Source organism: Lepidochelys kempii, chromosome 7, assembly GCF_965140285.1.
Source record: "Lepidochelys kempii isolate rLepKem1 chromosome 7, rLepKem1.hap1, whole genome shotgun sequence".
NCBI lineage: Eukaryota > Metazoa > Chordata > Testudines > Cheloniidae > Lepidochelys > Lepidochelys kempii.
The window spans coordinates 92,792,340-92,807,787 of record NC_136386.1 but is presented as its reverse complement, the minus strand read 5'-3'; the positions used below and the strand labels follow the sequence as shown (position 1 = coordinate 92,807,787).

General features: G+C 45.9%; 2 protein-coding genes across 5 annotated transcripts in view; one reads left to right on the top strand and one right to left on the bottom strand.

Annotated features, from left to right (window-relative positions):
• Nucleotides 1–15,448, bottom strand: part of TBC1D12 (TBC1 domain family member 12) — a 93,215-nt gene that overhangs the window by 30,854 nt on the left and 46,913 nt on the right. The gene's annotated exons all lie outside the window — the stretch shown is intronic.
• On the top strand, nt 10,439–14,813 carry LOC140915148 (uncharacterized). The gene is made up of 3 exons (XM_073354725.2): nt 10,439–10,868; nt 11,456–11,876; nt 14,759–14,813. The coding sequence occupies exons 1-3, from the start codon at nt 10,463–10,465 to the stop codon at nt 14,811–14,813; spliced, it is 882 nt and encodes a 293-aa protein (XP_073210826.1). The 5' UTR covers nt 10,439–10,462.

Below are 15,448 nucleotides of genomic sequence, written 5' to 3'. Positions count from 1 at the left end.
CCAGAAGTCTGGACTTTTAAAAATGTATAAAACTAACCCAAAATGTCAATGGAGCAACAGTAATAGGTACTCTCCTCTGTTTGAAACAAATGGTCTGAGGTCTCGAAGACCCATATCCTAGAGAAAGGATTCAATTCTGTTTCTGAAGAAGGAAGCAAATAAATGGCTACGTGAAAAAAGAAGCCCAGTAGGACTCCAATAGCTTAGATACTGTAGCAGGCATATTGGTTGGCCAAATGGCCTTTTTCCAGTTCCTGAAGCATTCCAATTACTCACTTTCAGTTAGCAGTTCAAGAAGTTTTGAAGCACTTAGACGAGAGGAAAGTGATCAGGAACAGTCAACATGGATTCACCAAGGGAAAGTCATGCCTGACTAATCTAATTGCCTTCTATGACGAGATAACTGGCTCTGTGGATGAGGGGAAAGCACTGGACGTGTTATTCCTTGACTTTAGCAAAGCTTTTGACACGGTCTCCCACAGTATTCTTGTCAGCAAGTTAAAGAAGTATGGGCTGGATGGATGCACTACAAGGTGGGTAGAAAGTTGGCTAGATTGTCGGGCTCAACGGGTAGTGATCAATGGCTCCATGTCTAACTGGCAGCCGGTATCTAGCGGAGTGCCCCAAGGGTCGGTCCTGGGGCCGGTTTTGTTCAATATCTCCATTAATGATCTGGAGGATGGTGTGGATTGCACCCTCAGCAAGTTTGCAGAGGACACTAAACTGGGAGGAGTGGTAGATAAGCTGGAGGGGAGGGATAGGATACAGAGGGACCTAGACAAATTGGAGGATTGGGCCAAAAGAAATCTGATGAGGTTCAACAAGGACAAGTGCAGAGTCCTGCACTTAGGACGGAAGAATCCAATGCACCGCTACAGACTAGGGACCGAATGGCTAGGTAGCAGTTCTGCAGAGAAGGACCTAGGGGTGACAGTGGATGAGAAGTTGGATATGAGTCAACAGTGTGCCGTTGTTGCTATGAAGGCCAATGGCATTTTGGGATGTATAAGTAGGGGCACTGCCAGCAGATTGAGAGACATGATCGTTCCCCTCTATTCGACATTGGTGAGGCCTCATCTGGAGTTCTGTGTCCAGTTTTGGGCCCCACACTACAAGAAGGATGTGGATAAATTGGAGAGAGTCCAGCGAAGGGCAACAAAAATGATTAGGGGTCTGGAACACATGACCTATGAGGAGAGGCTGAGGGAACTGGGATTGTTTAGTCTACAGAAGAGAAGAATGAGGGGGGATTGGATAGTTGCTTTTAACTACCTGAAAGGTGGATCCAAAGAGGATGGAGCTAGACTATTCTCAGTGATAGCAGATGACAGGACAGGGAGTAATGGTCTCAAGTTGCAGTGGGGGAGATTTAGGTTGGATATTAGGAAAAACTTTTTCACTAGGAGGGTGGTGAAACACTGGAATGCGTTACCTAGGGAGGTGGTGGAATCCCCTTCCTTAGAAGTTTTTAAGGTCAGGCTTGACAAAGCCCTGGCTGGGATGATTTAGTTGGGGATTGGTCCTGCTCTGGGCAGGGGGTTGGACTAGATGACCTCCAGAGGTCCCTTCCAACTCTGATATTCTATGAAGTTTTTAAATGACACACTGGAATCCAGGGAATAACTATGTTTAATGGATTCACTCAAAGAGTATCCATAGTTGGTCTGAGTTGCATGATAAAAATAGTAGTTACTCAACAAAAAGAAAATAGATTAAATCATCCTGCATCTCGGACAACAATTAAGTTCTTAGCTTTGATTTGTGTGATTAAAAGACAGAGGTACCAATTAAATTACATGAAATGTTCTAGTTTTACGAAGACAATGTTTCCAAACTCTTAAGATACAGGAAAGATATGATTGGAAAAAAACACTGATAGTTTTCCTACTCCTAAAGTGGTCAACTAAAGCCAAAAAATATTAACAATAAGAGTACTAACAACAGTTATAGTTAAAAGTCCCAAGCACACAATTTTCTTGAATGTGTGTGCCCCCGCATTAGTCTGATAACTTTAAATTTAGGTCATACTTGTCGTGGGGCACCCCAGGCCTTGCTTATGTTCATTATCAAAGAAGCCACCACCTTCAGGCTTCAGAATGTAAGCCAAGAGCTTTTTTATTTATTTTATTTTTTTTTTTGGAGGGAGGGGATGACAACACGGGAGATGGGGGAAAAGGTATCTGAAATATCCTTGGTCAAGGAAGCTAGATTGCTTCTCTGAGAGGCATAAAGGTTGCACCATCTTGTGTCCCAGTTCAGAAGGCCTTAGCTAAAGCATTAGTGAAACAATCCGGTAGACAGGACAGTGGTAAGGCCCCATCTGACCACAATAGTAGACATGAAGGTCTAGCAGGTTGAAAAAGAAAGGGAGCATCAGAACTGCTTGAATTCCTTTACATTTAGGGTCCTGATAGAAGTCATACACCAGCTTCACTGATAGTTCAGACCTGAGAAGAGATGAAGATTCCTGCATAAGAACCTTCATGTTTCTGGAAAAATAAAATATTTTATCCTGAGATCCAAGGATTTGCATTGAGCATGCATGAAACCTACTAGTTTATAACATTTCTAGAAACTGTGGATATCAGTGACCATTTTCTCCATTTACACTATGCACTACAATTGTCAGGACTTTAAGAGTTGATGTTCCTGTGCCTAAGCAACTAAACTGCTAGTAAACGTATTGCAAGCTTCAGGTCTGAACTGCAGGGCTTGATCTAGAATTATACAGGTCCAGGCAGAATCAACATCTTATATCCAACAATGGTACCAGTTTAAAAGTTTGTCTGCAAAATCCTTTATTATTCAAAACACCAACTGATACTTGGCAGGACAGTAAAAAGTAAGTAATAGTTACTTGCTCAATAGTGACTTCAAGATGGGTGGTCCACACTGATTTCACTGTTGGCGCAAATTATACGAACATGGGATTCTTTTGAAAAGCTGTGTCCACTGGGCCACAACTGCACCTTGCTCACCCTCTTGCTTCAGTTAGCAGGGGAGGGAGGTTAAAAAGAACATGGCAGCTACCACCTAAGCTCACTTCCCTCACTCAATACGAGGACTCCTACCAGCGGGGCCGGAGGGAGGGACAGACGTGGAATCCATGTGGACAACACATCTTTAAGAACTACAGTTACTTACCATACAGGAAGAACAAATAACTTAAAGTGACCATCCACACAGATTCCACTCTTGGTGATTAGCAAGCAGTCATCCTAATCCCAGGAGGAAGGGGAATTGAGGACGATTTGAAGAATGATTGCAGAATTACCCTACGGATGTTTGAAACCTGTGTAGGATCTAGAAGTCTATCACAGGGGGGCGAGGAGAGAAGAGAAGAGAATGCAAAAATATGGACTAATATGGCCACACCAGAGGGAAGTGCTGGTCCTGCATACAAGAAGGCCCACTGAAACCAAATGAGCCATTGTGAAACAAAGGACAAAAAAACTTTGTTGATTGCTACTCCCTCCACCTTCCCCCCATCCCCCCGCCCAAAGAGGAGACAGGCGTGGACATTTGTACCATCAGTTTGAACTCTAGGGCAGGGGTTTCAACCTTTTTCTTTCTGAGGCCCACCTCAACATGCTATAAAGACTCCAGGGCTCAGCAAGGGAGGGGGGAAGACTCGGGGCTTCGGGCCGGGGTTGGGCCCTCGGGCATAAGCATACTTTGACTTCTATTTTGGGGAGGTAAGGGCCAGCAGGGCTTGGGCCAGCTCTGCATGGAAGGGGGCGTGTGTGTGTGTGAGTGTGAGTGAGAGAGAGAAGAATCTCAGGGTGGAGACAGGGAGTCACTAGGGGCTGTGTGCAGGCAGGGAGGTAGCTCAGGGTGCAGGTAGTGGGGTAGCTCGGGGCTGTGTGCGGGGAGGGGAGTAGCTCAGGTGCAGGGAGGGAGTAGTTAGGGACTGTGCATTAGAAGGGCTCGCCTGTGGTAACTGCTCCCCAATGGCTCTTCTGGGCACAGAGCTGGGTCCCCCTGCCTAGGCAGCTCTTACCAGCTGCTTGAGCTGAGGAGCAGCCACAACCCAGGCACCAGCAGCAGGAAATGGAACGACGTGGCTGCCTGCTCCATGGCACCAGCTGGAGCAACAGCTGCCCACACTGCCTGATTCCAGCTTCCCGCCTCTGACCTGGCAAAAGGGCGGGGACTCGGGGGCAGAGAGAGGAGGAAGTGGTGTGAGGAGCTGCCCTCAGGACCGCTCTGCCACTGCAGGAATGGGGAGCAACCAGCACTTGGGCCTTCAGCCCTACAGCAGGGACGGCACCAAGGCTCGGGCGGCACTGAGACTCAGGCTCTGGGTTCCAGCCACAGGGTCCCACATCCCCCCGAAAGGGCTTGACGCCCCCCCCCCCCCCGGGGTACACGGATCCCTGCTTGAGAGCCGCTGCTCTAGGGGAAGGGAATACAAATGTCTGACCAAAAGCAACTGTATAACTATGCTACTTGGAATTTGGAGAAGTCAATATTTCTAATCTTAAGTAAGGGAACCCCAAGCTGCTTAGCTTGGGTTAGCCTTAAAGGGCATATAGAGCTTGCACAAATTGATAGAACGGCAAACTCTGAGGGCTCTTAACAAAAGATAGATTTTTTTCTCCTGCTGTATATTATAGTCTTCATGAAAAGGCACTTCACTGGAACTCAGTTTCTGTTCCTATCGCCGCAGACTTCTTCTGCAACCAGCACACGCTATTTAATTTCTCCTTGCTTTCGGTTCCTCATCTACTTCCCCCCACAAAGTACTATTTCAGGGACAAATTTATTAATGCTTGAGGTGTTTAGATACAACAGTGATTTGTGCCTTAGAAAAGTCTTTATGTACAGTTTCTTTCCTCCAAGTTCAGACTGGGTTATAACTTATTTAACAGCAACTACATGGAGAACTGCAACAAACCAAATGCACCCAGAAATTTGAAGTGCAGCACAGTAGCTTGTCTAGTGGACAGCAAAATTTCCCTTGGTCAGATGTTGGTGGTCATGGGGGGCTGGACAACAAGCTTTAATGTTAACTTTTAATTAACATTCGTGCAAACTTTTGAGTAGGTAAAATACTATTACAGGTGATAGAATTTTTATTAAATACTTGATGTACTAGCCACTTTGAAGGACAAAAAGGAGTTTATTTTCTTTCCTCTACTGAATCTGGTGCAGAATCAAAAGCTCATTGTTTTAAAAAAAAATTACACTTATCTTTTAATAGCCATGCCTGCTGGACTTTGATGGGGCTGCCTGTACCAAGCCTGAATTAAGTGGGGAAGGTTGAGTGCAAAGCTAGCCATCTAGCCTCATAAAAAAAAAAACCCTCACTGGTTACAGAAATTGAACGAAGCTACCATTCCGGTACAAATGCCTGCTGAGTAGAGAACACTGCCAACTCCTCACGATGCATGAAAGTTCCTAGTGAAAGCCAGTCTCTGGAAGCCAGAGCCCTAGAAAGTTTGATGCTGGCAGTAAGCAAACACTTTAAAAATGGAAGAGCAGTTTAGTGAAGTTTGAGGAAAAAGACCCCTCCTGGCCAGAAACATGGAACCATTGTCAAAATACTCCAAAAGGGTGATCTTATGAAAAACTAGAGGAGTTACACTACTTTCTCTGGTCAGGAAAAGCCTTCTGATGTGTGATGCTAAACAAGATGAAAGGAGCAGAGGAGGCAAAGCTTGGAGAAGAACAGACTGGATTCAGGTACAAGAGATTGTATAGATCAGATATTCACACTAAGGACCATTATAAAAGAACGTATAGAATAGCAACCTGTCCTCATTATCAATTTCATTAATTTTCAAAAGGCATTTTGACAACCTGCTCTGACATAGTATTGAGGAATATTCTTCAGCCCTAAAGCAGTCAACATCATCAGGGCCATGTACAGAGATATGAGGTGATTTGTAGAAGTGAACCACTGGACAACATAATGGTTCAACGCGGACACTGGCATAAAATAGGGCTGCATTTTATCTCCACTGTTTGACATTGGCACAGACTGCATAATGAAGTGCATTAACTACACAAATATTGGCATAGGATGGACAGATGGAAAATGCCTAGAAGACTTAGACTTTGAAGATGATATTGTGCTACTGAACAATACCCCCAGCCCCCAAAGTGACAACCTGGCCCCAAAAAAAAAAAAAAAAGCATATGCCAAGCAGGGCTCAAAATTAGTTATGCTAAAACAAACATCTTTGAAACCCACACATCAAGCAGTAACGTCACCTTAGAAGGCCAAAAAAAAAAACAAAAAAAAAACCACACACCAATAAATTTGAGCCATTCACTGATCTGGGCAGCACCATATTGGCCAATTGAAAATGAAGGCAGTGACACCAAGAAAAGGAAAGACATCCAGAATATTTACTAATCAGAATATGGAAACCAAAGACGTATGGCCGGAATAAAAGTGAGAATTTTCAATTCAAACGTAATTTCAGTGTTACCATACAGCTGCGAGAGCTGGAGATCTACCAAATCATTAGGAAAAAAGGAAGCCTTAGAAAATAAGCGCCTACGAAAAATTCTGGGCATTGTTTAGAAAAACTTCATTACCAAAGAAGAGATTCAAGAAAATCACTAACCAGCAGCTCGTTTCCATCAGAATTTGAAGAAAGCACTGGACATATTTAGGGCATATATTCCAGATGCCAATACAGAGACTCCCATATAAAGCTATCAAGTGAACACCAACTGGTGTCAGGAAATGCAGGTGCCCAAAAGAAGCCTTAAGATCACCTTTAGCAGCGAGGGCAGCACAGTCAATCTCAACACATAGAGCAAATGGAAGCTGCAGCAGGTAACGGCTGAGGAATGAAAGATACGTTTCCGCCCTGTGCGCCAACAGTGGCAAGGGATGGATGTAAGAATGTTTACTAATATCTGGGGGAGAGAAAAAGGGCAATTATCTTCAGGGAGATTGTCAGAATTCTGACAAATCCATAATAAGAGAGGGGTGAAAATTCCAAACTATGTCATCTCCAAAAATTCCACATCACATGTCCACCTAAATAAAAGTGAAATATATGTTAAAATATAAGTAGGCAGGTGAACACCAGCAGACAGAGTCTGAACAAGATGCTATTTTCCCTTTTATTCCACAAGATAGAAGTTTACCTGACCCAGTGTTGCTGGCCCATTCACTCTTAGCAGCAGAAAGATAGGAGAGTAGTTGTAACAAAAGAAAGCCTCTGAAGTGATAGGGACCCTGCCAAAGTCCCATCCACCCCTCTTTCTCCATGAATAAGAAGAGGAAGTCTTAATACCACAGTTTAAGAGAAATTTTACAAAATAAACAAATGTTTGGTCTTCAGTGGTGCCAGAGAGTAGAACCTATAAATGTCTGCAAGTTCTTGGAAGAGTTATGAAATTGTGTTAGATCTCATTATCAGAATTTAAAGATTAATTCAACATTAAAATCCAAACTTAGATCCATAATATTGGAAATGGACAGTCATTATGCTGCTAAAACAGGTGTCTAATTCACCAATTTTCATTGAAAACAGTGACATGCATCTTGTTGCCATAAAGCAGGGGTGGCCAACCTGTGGCTCCGGAGCCACATTCAGCTCTTCAGAAGTTAATATGCGGCTCCTTGTACAGGCACCAACTCCGGGGCTGGACCTAGAGACACCAACTTTCCAATGTGCCAGGGGGTGCCCACTGCCTAACCCCTGGCTCTGCCACAGGCCCTGCCCCCACTCCACCCCTTCCCACCCCCATCCCCTCCCTTGAGCCTGCAGTGCCTTCGCTCCTCTCCCCTCTATCCAGAGCCTCCTGCATGCCACGGAACAGCTGACTGGGAGGTGCGGGGAGGGAGGGGGAGGTGCTGATCAGCGGGGCTGCCCGTGTGTGGGAGGTGCTGGGAGCGGGGTCGGGGAAGAGCTGATGGGGTGGCTGCTGATGTATTACCGTGGCTCTTTGGTACACTGGTAAATTATGGCTCCTTCTCACACTCAGGTTGGCCACCCCTGCCATAAAGTTTGTTCTAGCTTGAGTCCAAGAAAAGCTGTCAGTAGTTTTACCTATAATACTAAATTAATACAAAATAGTATTTTAGTGGCTAAATTATCTGAGTGACCATGGATTTTCAGAACTATGTGGTCTAGCACTCCCACAGTTATTACCTCAAAATTTAAACTTTTAGAAGATAGTATAGTGATTATAAAAAGATAAACCTTACCGTAAAAGTCTATGGTAATCCTATGATTAAACTTCAGGGGAAGGGTAGTTCCTAACTGTGTGGGAAAGCTAACTCTGAAGCCAGAGAGCGATTCCATCTGACAGACTGCATCTTTAGATGTAGCCATAAGGCTGGGTCAGAAGTGGTCATGAGCTTTACCCTAGGGTAACTCCCAGATAAGATTATAGCAGATCAAGTCTCTTTCACCCCCTGTTGTAACTGACGCAATAGCACAGCTCTACACAATCCAAAAAGCTTGCTATGTAACACACTGAGCCCTTAACACTCTTTTCTCTAGGTTCACTCCTGTCATTTTGAACTAAATACCTCTGATTTTTATATCATTAGTCCTCAATTAGACTTCTTTTCTGGGGCACAGCGGATACTGGCAAACTCACTATACCCGATGCTCTTATTAAAATCAACAGATAGGGCTCTACATTAATTCATATAGGGTAGAGAATTGTCTAATGAGTTCACACAGTTCTTTTAGGGTCTTTGTTTAACAAAAAGTTAAGGCTAATTCCACACTTCACAGCACTTTCAAAGATACAGTCACCACAAGAATGTGATACAAGAACTAATTTTTTTTAAAATAGAACTGTTCAGGAATAGATTTTCCTATATGAGAGTTTTTTTAAAAAAAATTACTTTGTATAATGCCTATTCCAGAGAAAAAGAGATTGGATTTACAGTAATGGTAAAACTTATCTAATAGATATGTGAGAGAGACTGAAATTGAAAGGCAAGCCTATTGACAAGCGCTTAGCAGTTAGGTAGCATTCTATCTTTCAGACTATGTAAAGCTTTAATAGACCCACTCTCGCTGCTATCTTTATTTATCAACTTCAACTGTTGAAACAGGATTCCACTCAGTTTTAATAAAACTGTAAAAGGACATAAAAAAATTTACATCAAACTCTCAGTATGTCAGTGCAGTTACGGGTGGTAATGATATAAATAGCACCACGCAAAAAAATTACAGAAGACTTACATTAAAATAAAATATAAGTGGTCTTCAAATAGCACACCAACTAGACCAGAGGTGGGCAAACTACACACTACAGGCCACATCCGCGGAACTGTCCTGCCCGGCCCTTGAGCTCCCCTCCCCCACTGCCACACAGGTAGCACAGCTGGCTCAGTCTGGGTGGGAGGGCTGCGAGCTCCTGCTGCTCTGCGTGGCATGGTAAGGGGAGGCGCTGGATAAGGGGAAGGGGGTCCTGGGTGGCAGTCAGGGGACAGAGAGCAGTTGGATGGGGCAGAGGTTCGGGGGGTTGGATAGGCGGTGGGGGGGCAATAAGGGGGAAAGGGAGATTGGATAGGGGGTGAGGTCCCGAGGAGGGGGCGGTTTGGGGCGGGGGGTTCGCAGGAGGGGGCAGTCAGGGGACAAGGAGCAGGGGGTGTTGGATGGCTCGGGGGTTCTGTGGGGGCAGTCAGGGGGTGGGAAGTGGGAGAGGGTTGATAGGGAGCGCGGGCCAGGCTGTTTGGGGAGGCATAGCCTTCCCTACCCAGCCCTCCATACAGTTTCACACCCTGATGTGGCCTTCAGGCCAAGAAGTTTGCCCACCCCTGAACTAGGCTTTCAAAAGATACTGCTCACTGAAAACTTTTCCAACTTACCATACAAAGAGCATTGCTATATCTGTACAGATTTACAGTCTCATATTACAAAATATTTACTACATAACTAAGTTGAACAATGCTAATCAAGCAAATTAAGCCAGTTAGAATGATAATATTAGGCTGTTTCAAAGCCCTTATCTACACTAGGACTTTAGGTCGAATTTAGCAGTGTTAAATCGATGTAAACCTGCACCCGTCCACACAATGAAGCCCTTTATTTCGACTTAAAGGGCTCTTAAAATCGATTTCCTTACTCCACCCCTGACAAGGGGATTAGCGCTTAAATCGACGTTGCCGGCTCGAATTTGGGGTACTGTGGACACAATTCGATGGTATTGGCCTCCGGGAGCTATCCCAGAGTGCTCCATTATGACCGCTCTGGACAGCGCTCTCAACTCAGATGCACTGGCCAGGTAGACAGGAAAAGAACCACGAACTTTTGAATCTCATTTCCTGTTTGGCCAGTGTGGCAAGCTGCAGGTGACCATACAGAGCTCATCAGCACAGGTGACCATGATGGAGTCCCAGAATCACAAAAGAGCTCCAGCATGGACCGAACAGGAGGTACGGGATCTGATCGCTGTTTGGGGAGAGGAATCCGTGCTATCAGAACTCCGTTCCAGTTTTCGAAATGCCAAAACCTTTGTCAAAATCTCCCAGGGCATGAAGGACAGAGGCCATAACAGGGACCCGAAGCAGTGCCGCGTGAAACTGAAGGAGCTGAGGCAAGCCTACCAGAAAACCAGAGCGGCGAACAGCCACTCTGGGTCAGAGCCCCAAACATGCCGCTTCTATGATGAGCTGCATGCCATTTTAGGGGGTTCAGCCACCACTACCCCAGCCGTGTTGTTTGACTCCTTCAATGGAGATGGAGGCAATACGGAAGCAGGTTTTGGGGACGAAGAAGATGATGAGGAGGAGGAGGTTGTAGATAGCTCACAGCAAGCAAGCGGAGAAACCGGTTTTCCCGACAGCCAGGAACTGTTTCTCACCCTAGACCTGGAGCCAGTACCCCCCGAACCCACCCAAGGCTGCCTCCTGGACCCAGCAGGCGGAGAAGGGACCTCTGGTGAGTGTACCTTTTAAAATACTATACATGGTTTAAAAGCAAGCATGTGAAAGGATTACTTTGCCCTGGCATTTGCGGTTCTCCTAGATGTAGTCCTAAAGCCTTTGCAAAAGGTTTCTGGGGAGGGCAGCCTTATTGCGTCCTTCATGGTAGGACACTTTACCACTCCAGGCCAGTAACATGTACTCGGGAATCATTGTAGAACAAAGCATTGCAGTGTATGTTTGCTGGCATTCAAACAACATCCGTTCTTTATCTCTCTGTGTTATCCTCAGGAGAGTGAGATATAATTCATGGTCACCTGGTTGAAATAGAGTGCTTTTCTTCAGGGGACACTCAGAGGAGCCCATTCCTGCTGGGCTGTTTGCCTGTGGCTAAACAGAAATGTTCCCCGCTGTTAGCCACAGGGAGGGGGGAAGGTTGAGGGGGTAGTCACGCGGTGGGAGGAGGCAAAATGCGACCTTGTAACGAAAGCACATGTGCTATGTATGTAATGTTAACAGCAAGGTTTACCCTGAAAGAGTGTACCCATTGTTCTAGAAATTGTGTCTTTTTAAATACCGCTGTCCCTTTTTTTTCTCCACCAGCTGCATGTGTTTCAATGATCACAGGATCTTCTCCTTCCCAGAGGCTAGTGAAGCTTAGAAAGAAAAAAAAAAAACGCACTCTCGATGAAATGTTCTCCGAGCTCATGCTGTCCTCCCACACTGACAGAGCACAGACGAATGCATGGAGGCAAATAATGTCAGAGTGCAGGAAAGCACAAAATGACTGGGAGGAGAGGTGGCGGGCTGAAGACAGGGCTGAAGCTCAAATGTGGCGGCAGCGTGATGAGAGGAGGCAGGATTCAATGCTGAGGCTGCTGCAGGACCAAACCAGTATGCTCCAGTGTATGGTTGAGCTGCAGCAAAGGCAGCTGGAGCACAGACTGCCACTGCAGCCCCTCTGTAACCAACCGCCCTCCTCCCCAAGTTCCATAGCCTCCACACCCAGACGCCCAAGAACGCGGTGGGGGGGCCTCCGGCCAACCAGCCACTCCACCACAGAGGATTGCCCCAAAAAAAGAAGGCTGTCATTCAATAAATTTTAAAGTTGTAAACTTTTAAAGTGCTGTGCTTCAAGTGCTGTGTGGCATTTTCCTTCCCTCCTCCACCACCCCTCCTGGGCTACCTTGGTAGTCATCCCCCTATTTGTGTGATGAATGAATAAAGAATGCATGAATGTGAAGCAACAATGACTTTATTGCCTCTGCAAGCGGTGATTGAAGGGAGGAGGGGAGGGTGGTTAGCTTACAGGGAAGTAGAGTGAACCAAGGGGCGGGGGGTTTCATCAAGGAGAAACAAACAGAACTTTCACACCGTAGCCTGGCCAGTCATGAAACTGGTTTTCAAAGCTTCTCTGATGCGTACCGCGCCCTCCTGTGCTCTTCTAACCGCCCTGGTGTCTGGCTGCGTGTAACCAGCAGCCAGGCGATTTGCCTCAACCTCCCACCCCGCCATAAACGTCTCCCCCTTACTCTCACAGATATTGTGGAGCACACAGCAAGCAGTAATAACAGTGGGAATATTGGTTTCGCTGAGGTCTAAGCGAGTCAGTAAACTGCGCCAGCGCGCCTTTAAACGTCCAAATGCACATTCTACCACCATTCTGCACTTGCTCAGCCTGTAGTTGAACAGCTCCTGACTACTGTCCAGGCTGCCTGTGTATGGCTTCATGAGCCATGGCATTAAGGGGTAGGGTGGGTCCCCAAGGATACATATAGGCATTTCAACATCCCCAACAGTTATTTTCTGGTCTGGGAATAAAGTCCCTTCCTGCAGCTTTTGAAAGAGACCAGAGTTCCTGAAGATGCGAGCATCATGCACCTTTCCCGGCCATCCCACGTTGATGTTGGTGAAACGTCCCTTGTGATCCACCAGAGCTTGCAGCACTATCGAAAAGTACCCCTTGCGGTTTATGTACTCGGCGGCTTGGTGCTCCGGTGCCAAGATAGGGATATGGGTTCCGTCTATAGCCCCACCACAGTTAGGGAATCCCATTGCAGCAAAGCCATCCACTATGACCTGCACCTTTCCCAGGGTCACTACCCTTGATATCAGCAGATCTTTGATTGCATGGGCTACTTGCATCACAGCAGCCTCCACAGTAGATTTGCCCACTCCAAATTGATTCCCAACTGACCGGTAGCTGTCTGGCGTTGCAAGCTTCCACAGGGCTATCGCCACTCGCTTCTCAACTGTGAGGGCTGCTCTCATCTTGGTATTCATGCGCCTCAGGGCAGGGGAAAGCAAGTCACAAAGTTCCATGAAAGTGCCCTTACGCATGCGAAAGTTTCGCAGCCACTGGGAATCGTCCCAGACCTGCAACACTACGCGGTCCCACCAGTCTGTGCTTGTTTCCCGAGCCCAGAATCGGCGTTCCACAGCATGAACCTGCCCCATTAGCACCATGATGCATGCATTGGCAGGGCCCATGCTTTTAGAGAAATCTGTGTCCATGTCCTGATCACTCACGTGACCGCGCTGACGTCGCCTCCTCGCCCGGTATCGCTTTGCCAGGTTCTGGTGCTGCATAGACTGCTGGATAATGCGTGTGGTGTTTAATGTGCTCCTAATTGCCAAAGCGAGCTGAGCGGCCTCCATGCTTGCCTTGGTATGGCGTCCGCACAGAAAAAAGGCGCGGAACGATTGTCTGCCGTTGCTCTGACGGAGGGAGGGGCGACTGACGACACGGCTTACAGGGTTGGCTTCAGGGAGCTAAAATCAACAAAGGGGGTGTCTTTACATCAAGGAGTATTTCAGGCAGGACTTCACGGAGGGTTCCAATAAGAAATGGTGCACCTAAGTTATCGTTCTTATTGGAACAAGGAGGTTAGCCTGGCCTCTCATTGATACATGGCTAGATTTACCTCGCTGCACCTTCTCTGTGAGTGACTGCAGTGTGACCTAGAGGAATGAGTCCCCTAGACAGGGGAGGAGGCAAATGAGTACAAAACAAATCTGGTCTATTTCTTGTTTTGACCCACTCCATCTATCTTTTACATCTTTGGCTGGCAGCAGACGGTGCAGAAGGACTGCATGCCATCCACATCTCATGGCTGCTCGGCAGAAGATGGTACAGTACGACTGCTAGCAGTCCGTTTCGCCTGCAACTCTTGACTTAAAAAATGGCCAATGATGGAGAATCCACCACAACCCTTGGTAAGCTGTTCCAATGATTAATTGACTTCATGGTTAAAAATGTAGTTTATTTCAAGTCTGAATTTGTCTAGCTTCAACTTCCAGCCACTGGCTCAGCTTTTTCTGCTAGACTGAAGAGCCCATTATTAAATATTTGTTCCCAATGCTGATTACTTATATATGTAATCAAGTCACTCCTTAACCTCCTCATTAAGCTAAATAGATTGAGAGCTCTGAGTCTATCACTATAAACCATGTTTTTTAATCCTTTAATCATGCTCATGGCTTTTCTCTGAAGCATCTCCAATTTATCAATATCCTTCTTGAACTATGGGCACCAGAACTGGACACAGCATTCCAGCAGCAGTTGCACCAGTGCCAAAGACAGAGGTAAAATAACCTCTCAGCTGCTACTCAAGATTCCCCTATTTATACATCCAAGGATTACACTAGCCCTTTTGGCCACAGCATTGCACAGGGAGCTCATGTTCAAATGATTATCCATCACTACTCCCTAACCTTTTTCAGAGTCACTGCTTCTCAGGACAGAGTCCTGCTTCCTGTAACTATGGCCTATATTCTTTGGCCCTAGATGTGTTTTACTGAACCAGAAGATGTGTTGAGAAACACTGGCTCCCAGGTCAGAAGAACAAAGCAGATAGCCAAAAGCTTGAGTACATTAAAGCTCAACTTGCACTTTTTGCACCCTAGAAAAGTAGGTGAACCCGAAGCAGGCTCCTCCCCAGCCCAGGAGACATGTATCTGAAGTTATGCAGGTAAGGCTATGAGGAGGTAAATGAGGTAGACACACTATACAATGGGGGTGGTGTTCCCATCAGGCCAGGGGAACAGAGGGGCTCTTCCCAAGAGAAGAGCAATTTCCATCTGATCACAAGAAAGGAAGGGACTGAAAGGGACATGCATTTTCTATTCCTGAGGGAATTCTGCACCAAAAAATTAAAACTCTGCACACATTTTAAAATCCCTGCAAACTTCTGCATATTTTATTTGTCAAACTAACACAATATAATCACACCATTTTCAATTATTTGCTGACAAGTTTTTTGAAATAAAATTATCAAAATTATTTAAAAACACTGGTCAGCAAATAATTGAAAATGGTGTAATTATATTCTGTTATTTTGACAAATAAAATATGCAGAACTTTGCTGAATTTTAAATTTTTTTATTTTGGGGGTATAATTTCTTCAAGAGTACCAGGGTTCTTTCAGTGTGGCACAATCCAGGTACAAGCATCTTAGTAGAAGGTGGGTGGAGGGGCTCCTTTGGAGGTTGTGGGTGCAGGGGAAATGGGACTCTGCAGGGGAATCCAAGTGAAGGTGGTTAGGGCTCAGCAGGGAGGGCTGGGATGGGGGGGGCTCATCTGGGGATGTGGGTGCT

Bases quoted from the DNA above. Each gene is read 5' to 3' on its own strand.
- LOC140915148 (XM_073354725.2), top strand. From the start codon at position 10,463: ATGAAGGACAGAGGCCATAACAGGGACCCGAAGCAGTGCCGCGTGAAA. The intron at 10,869-11,455 runs GTGAGTGTACCT...TTTCTCCACCAG, and splicing joins AGGCGGAGAAGGGACCTCTG to CTGCATGTGTTTCAATGATC. The intron at 11,877-14,758 runs GTGGGGGGGCCT...TTTGCACCCTAG, and splicing joins CCCAGACGCCCAAGAACGCG to AAAAGTAGGTGAACCCGAAG.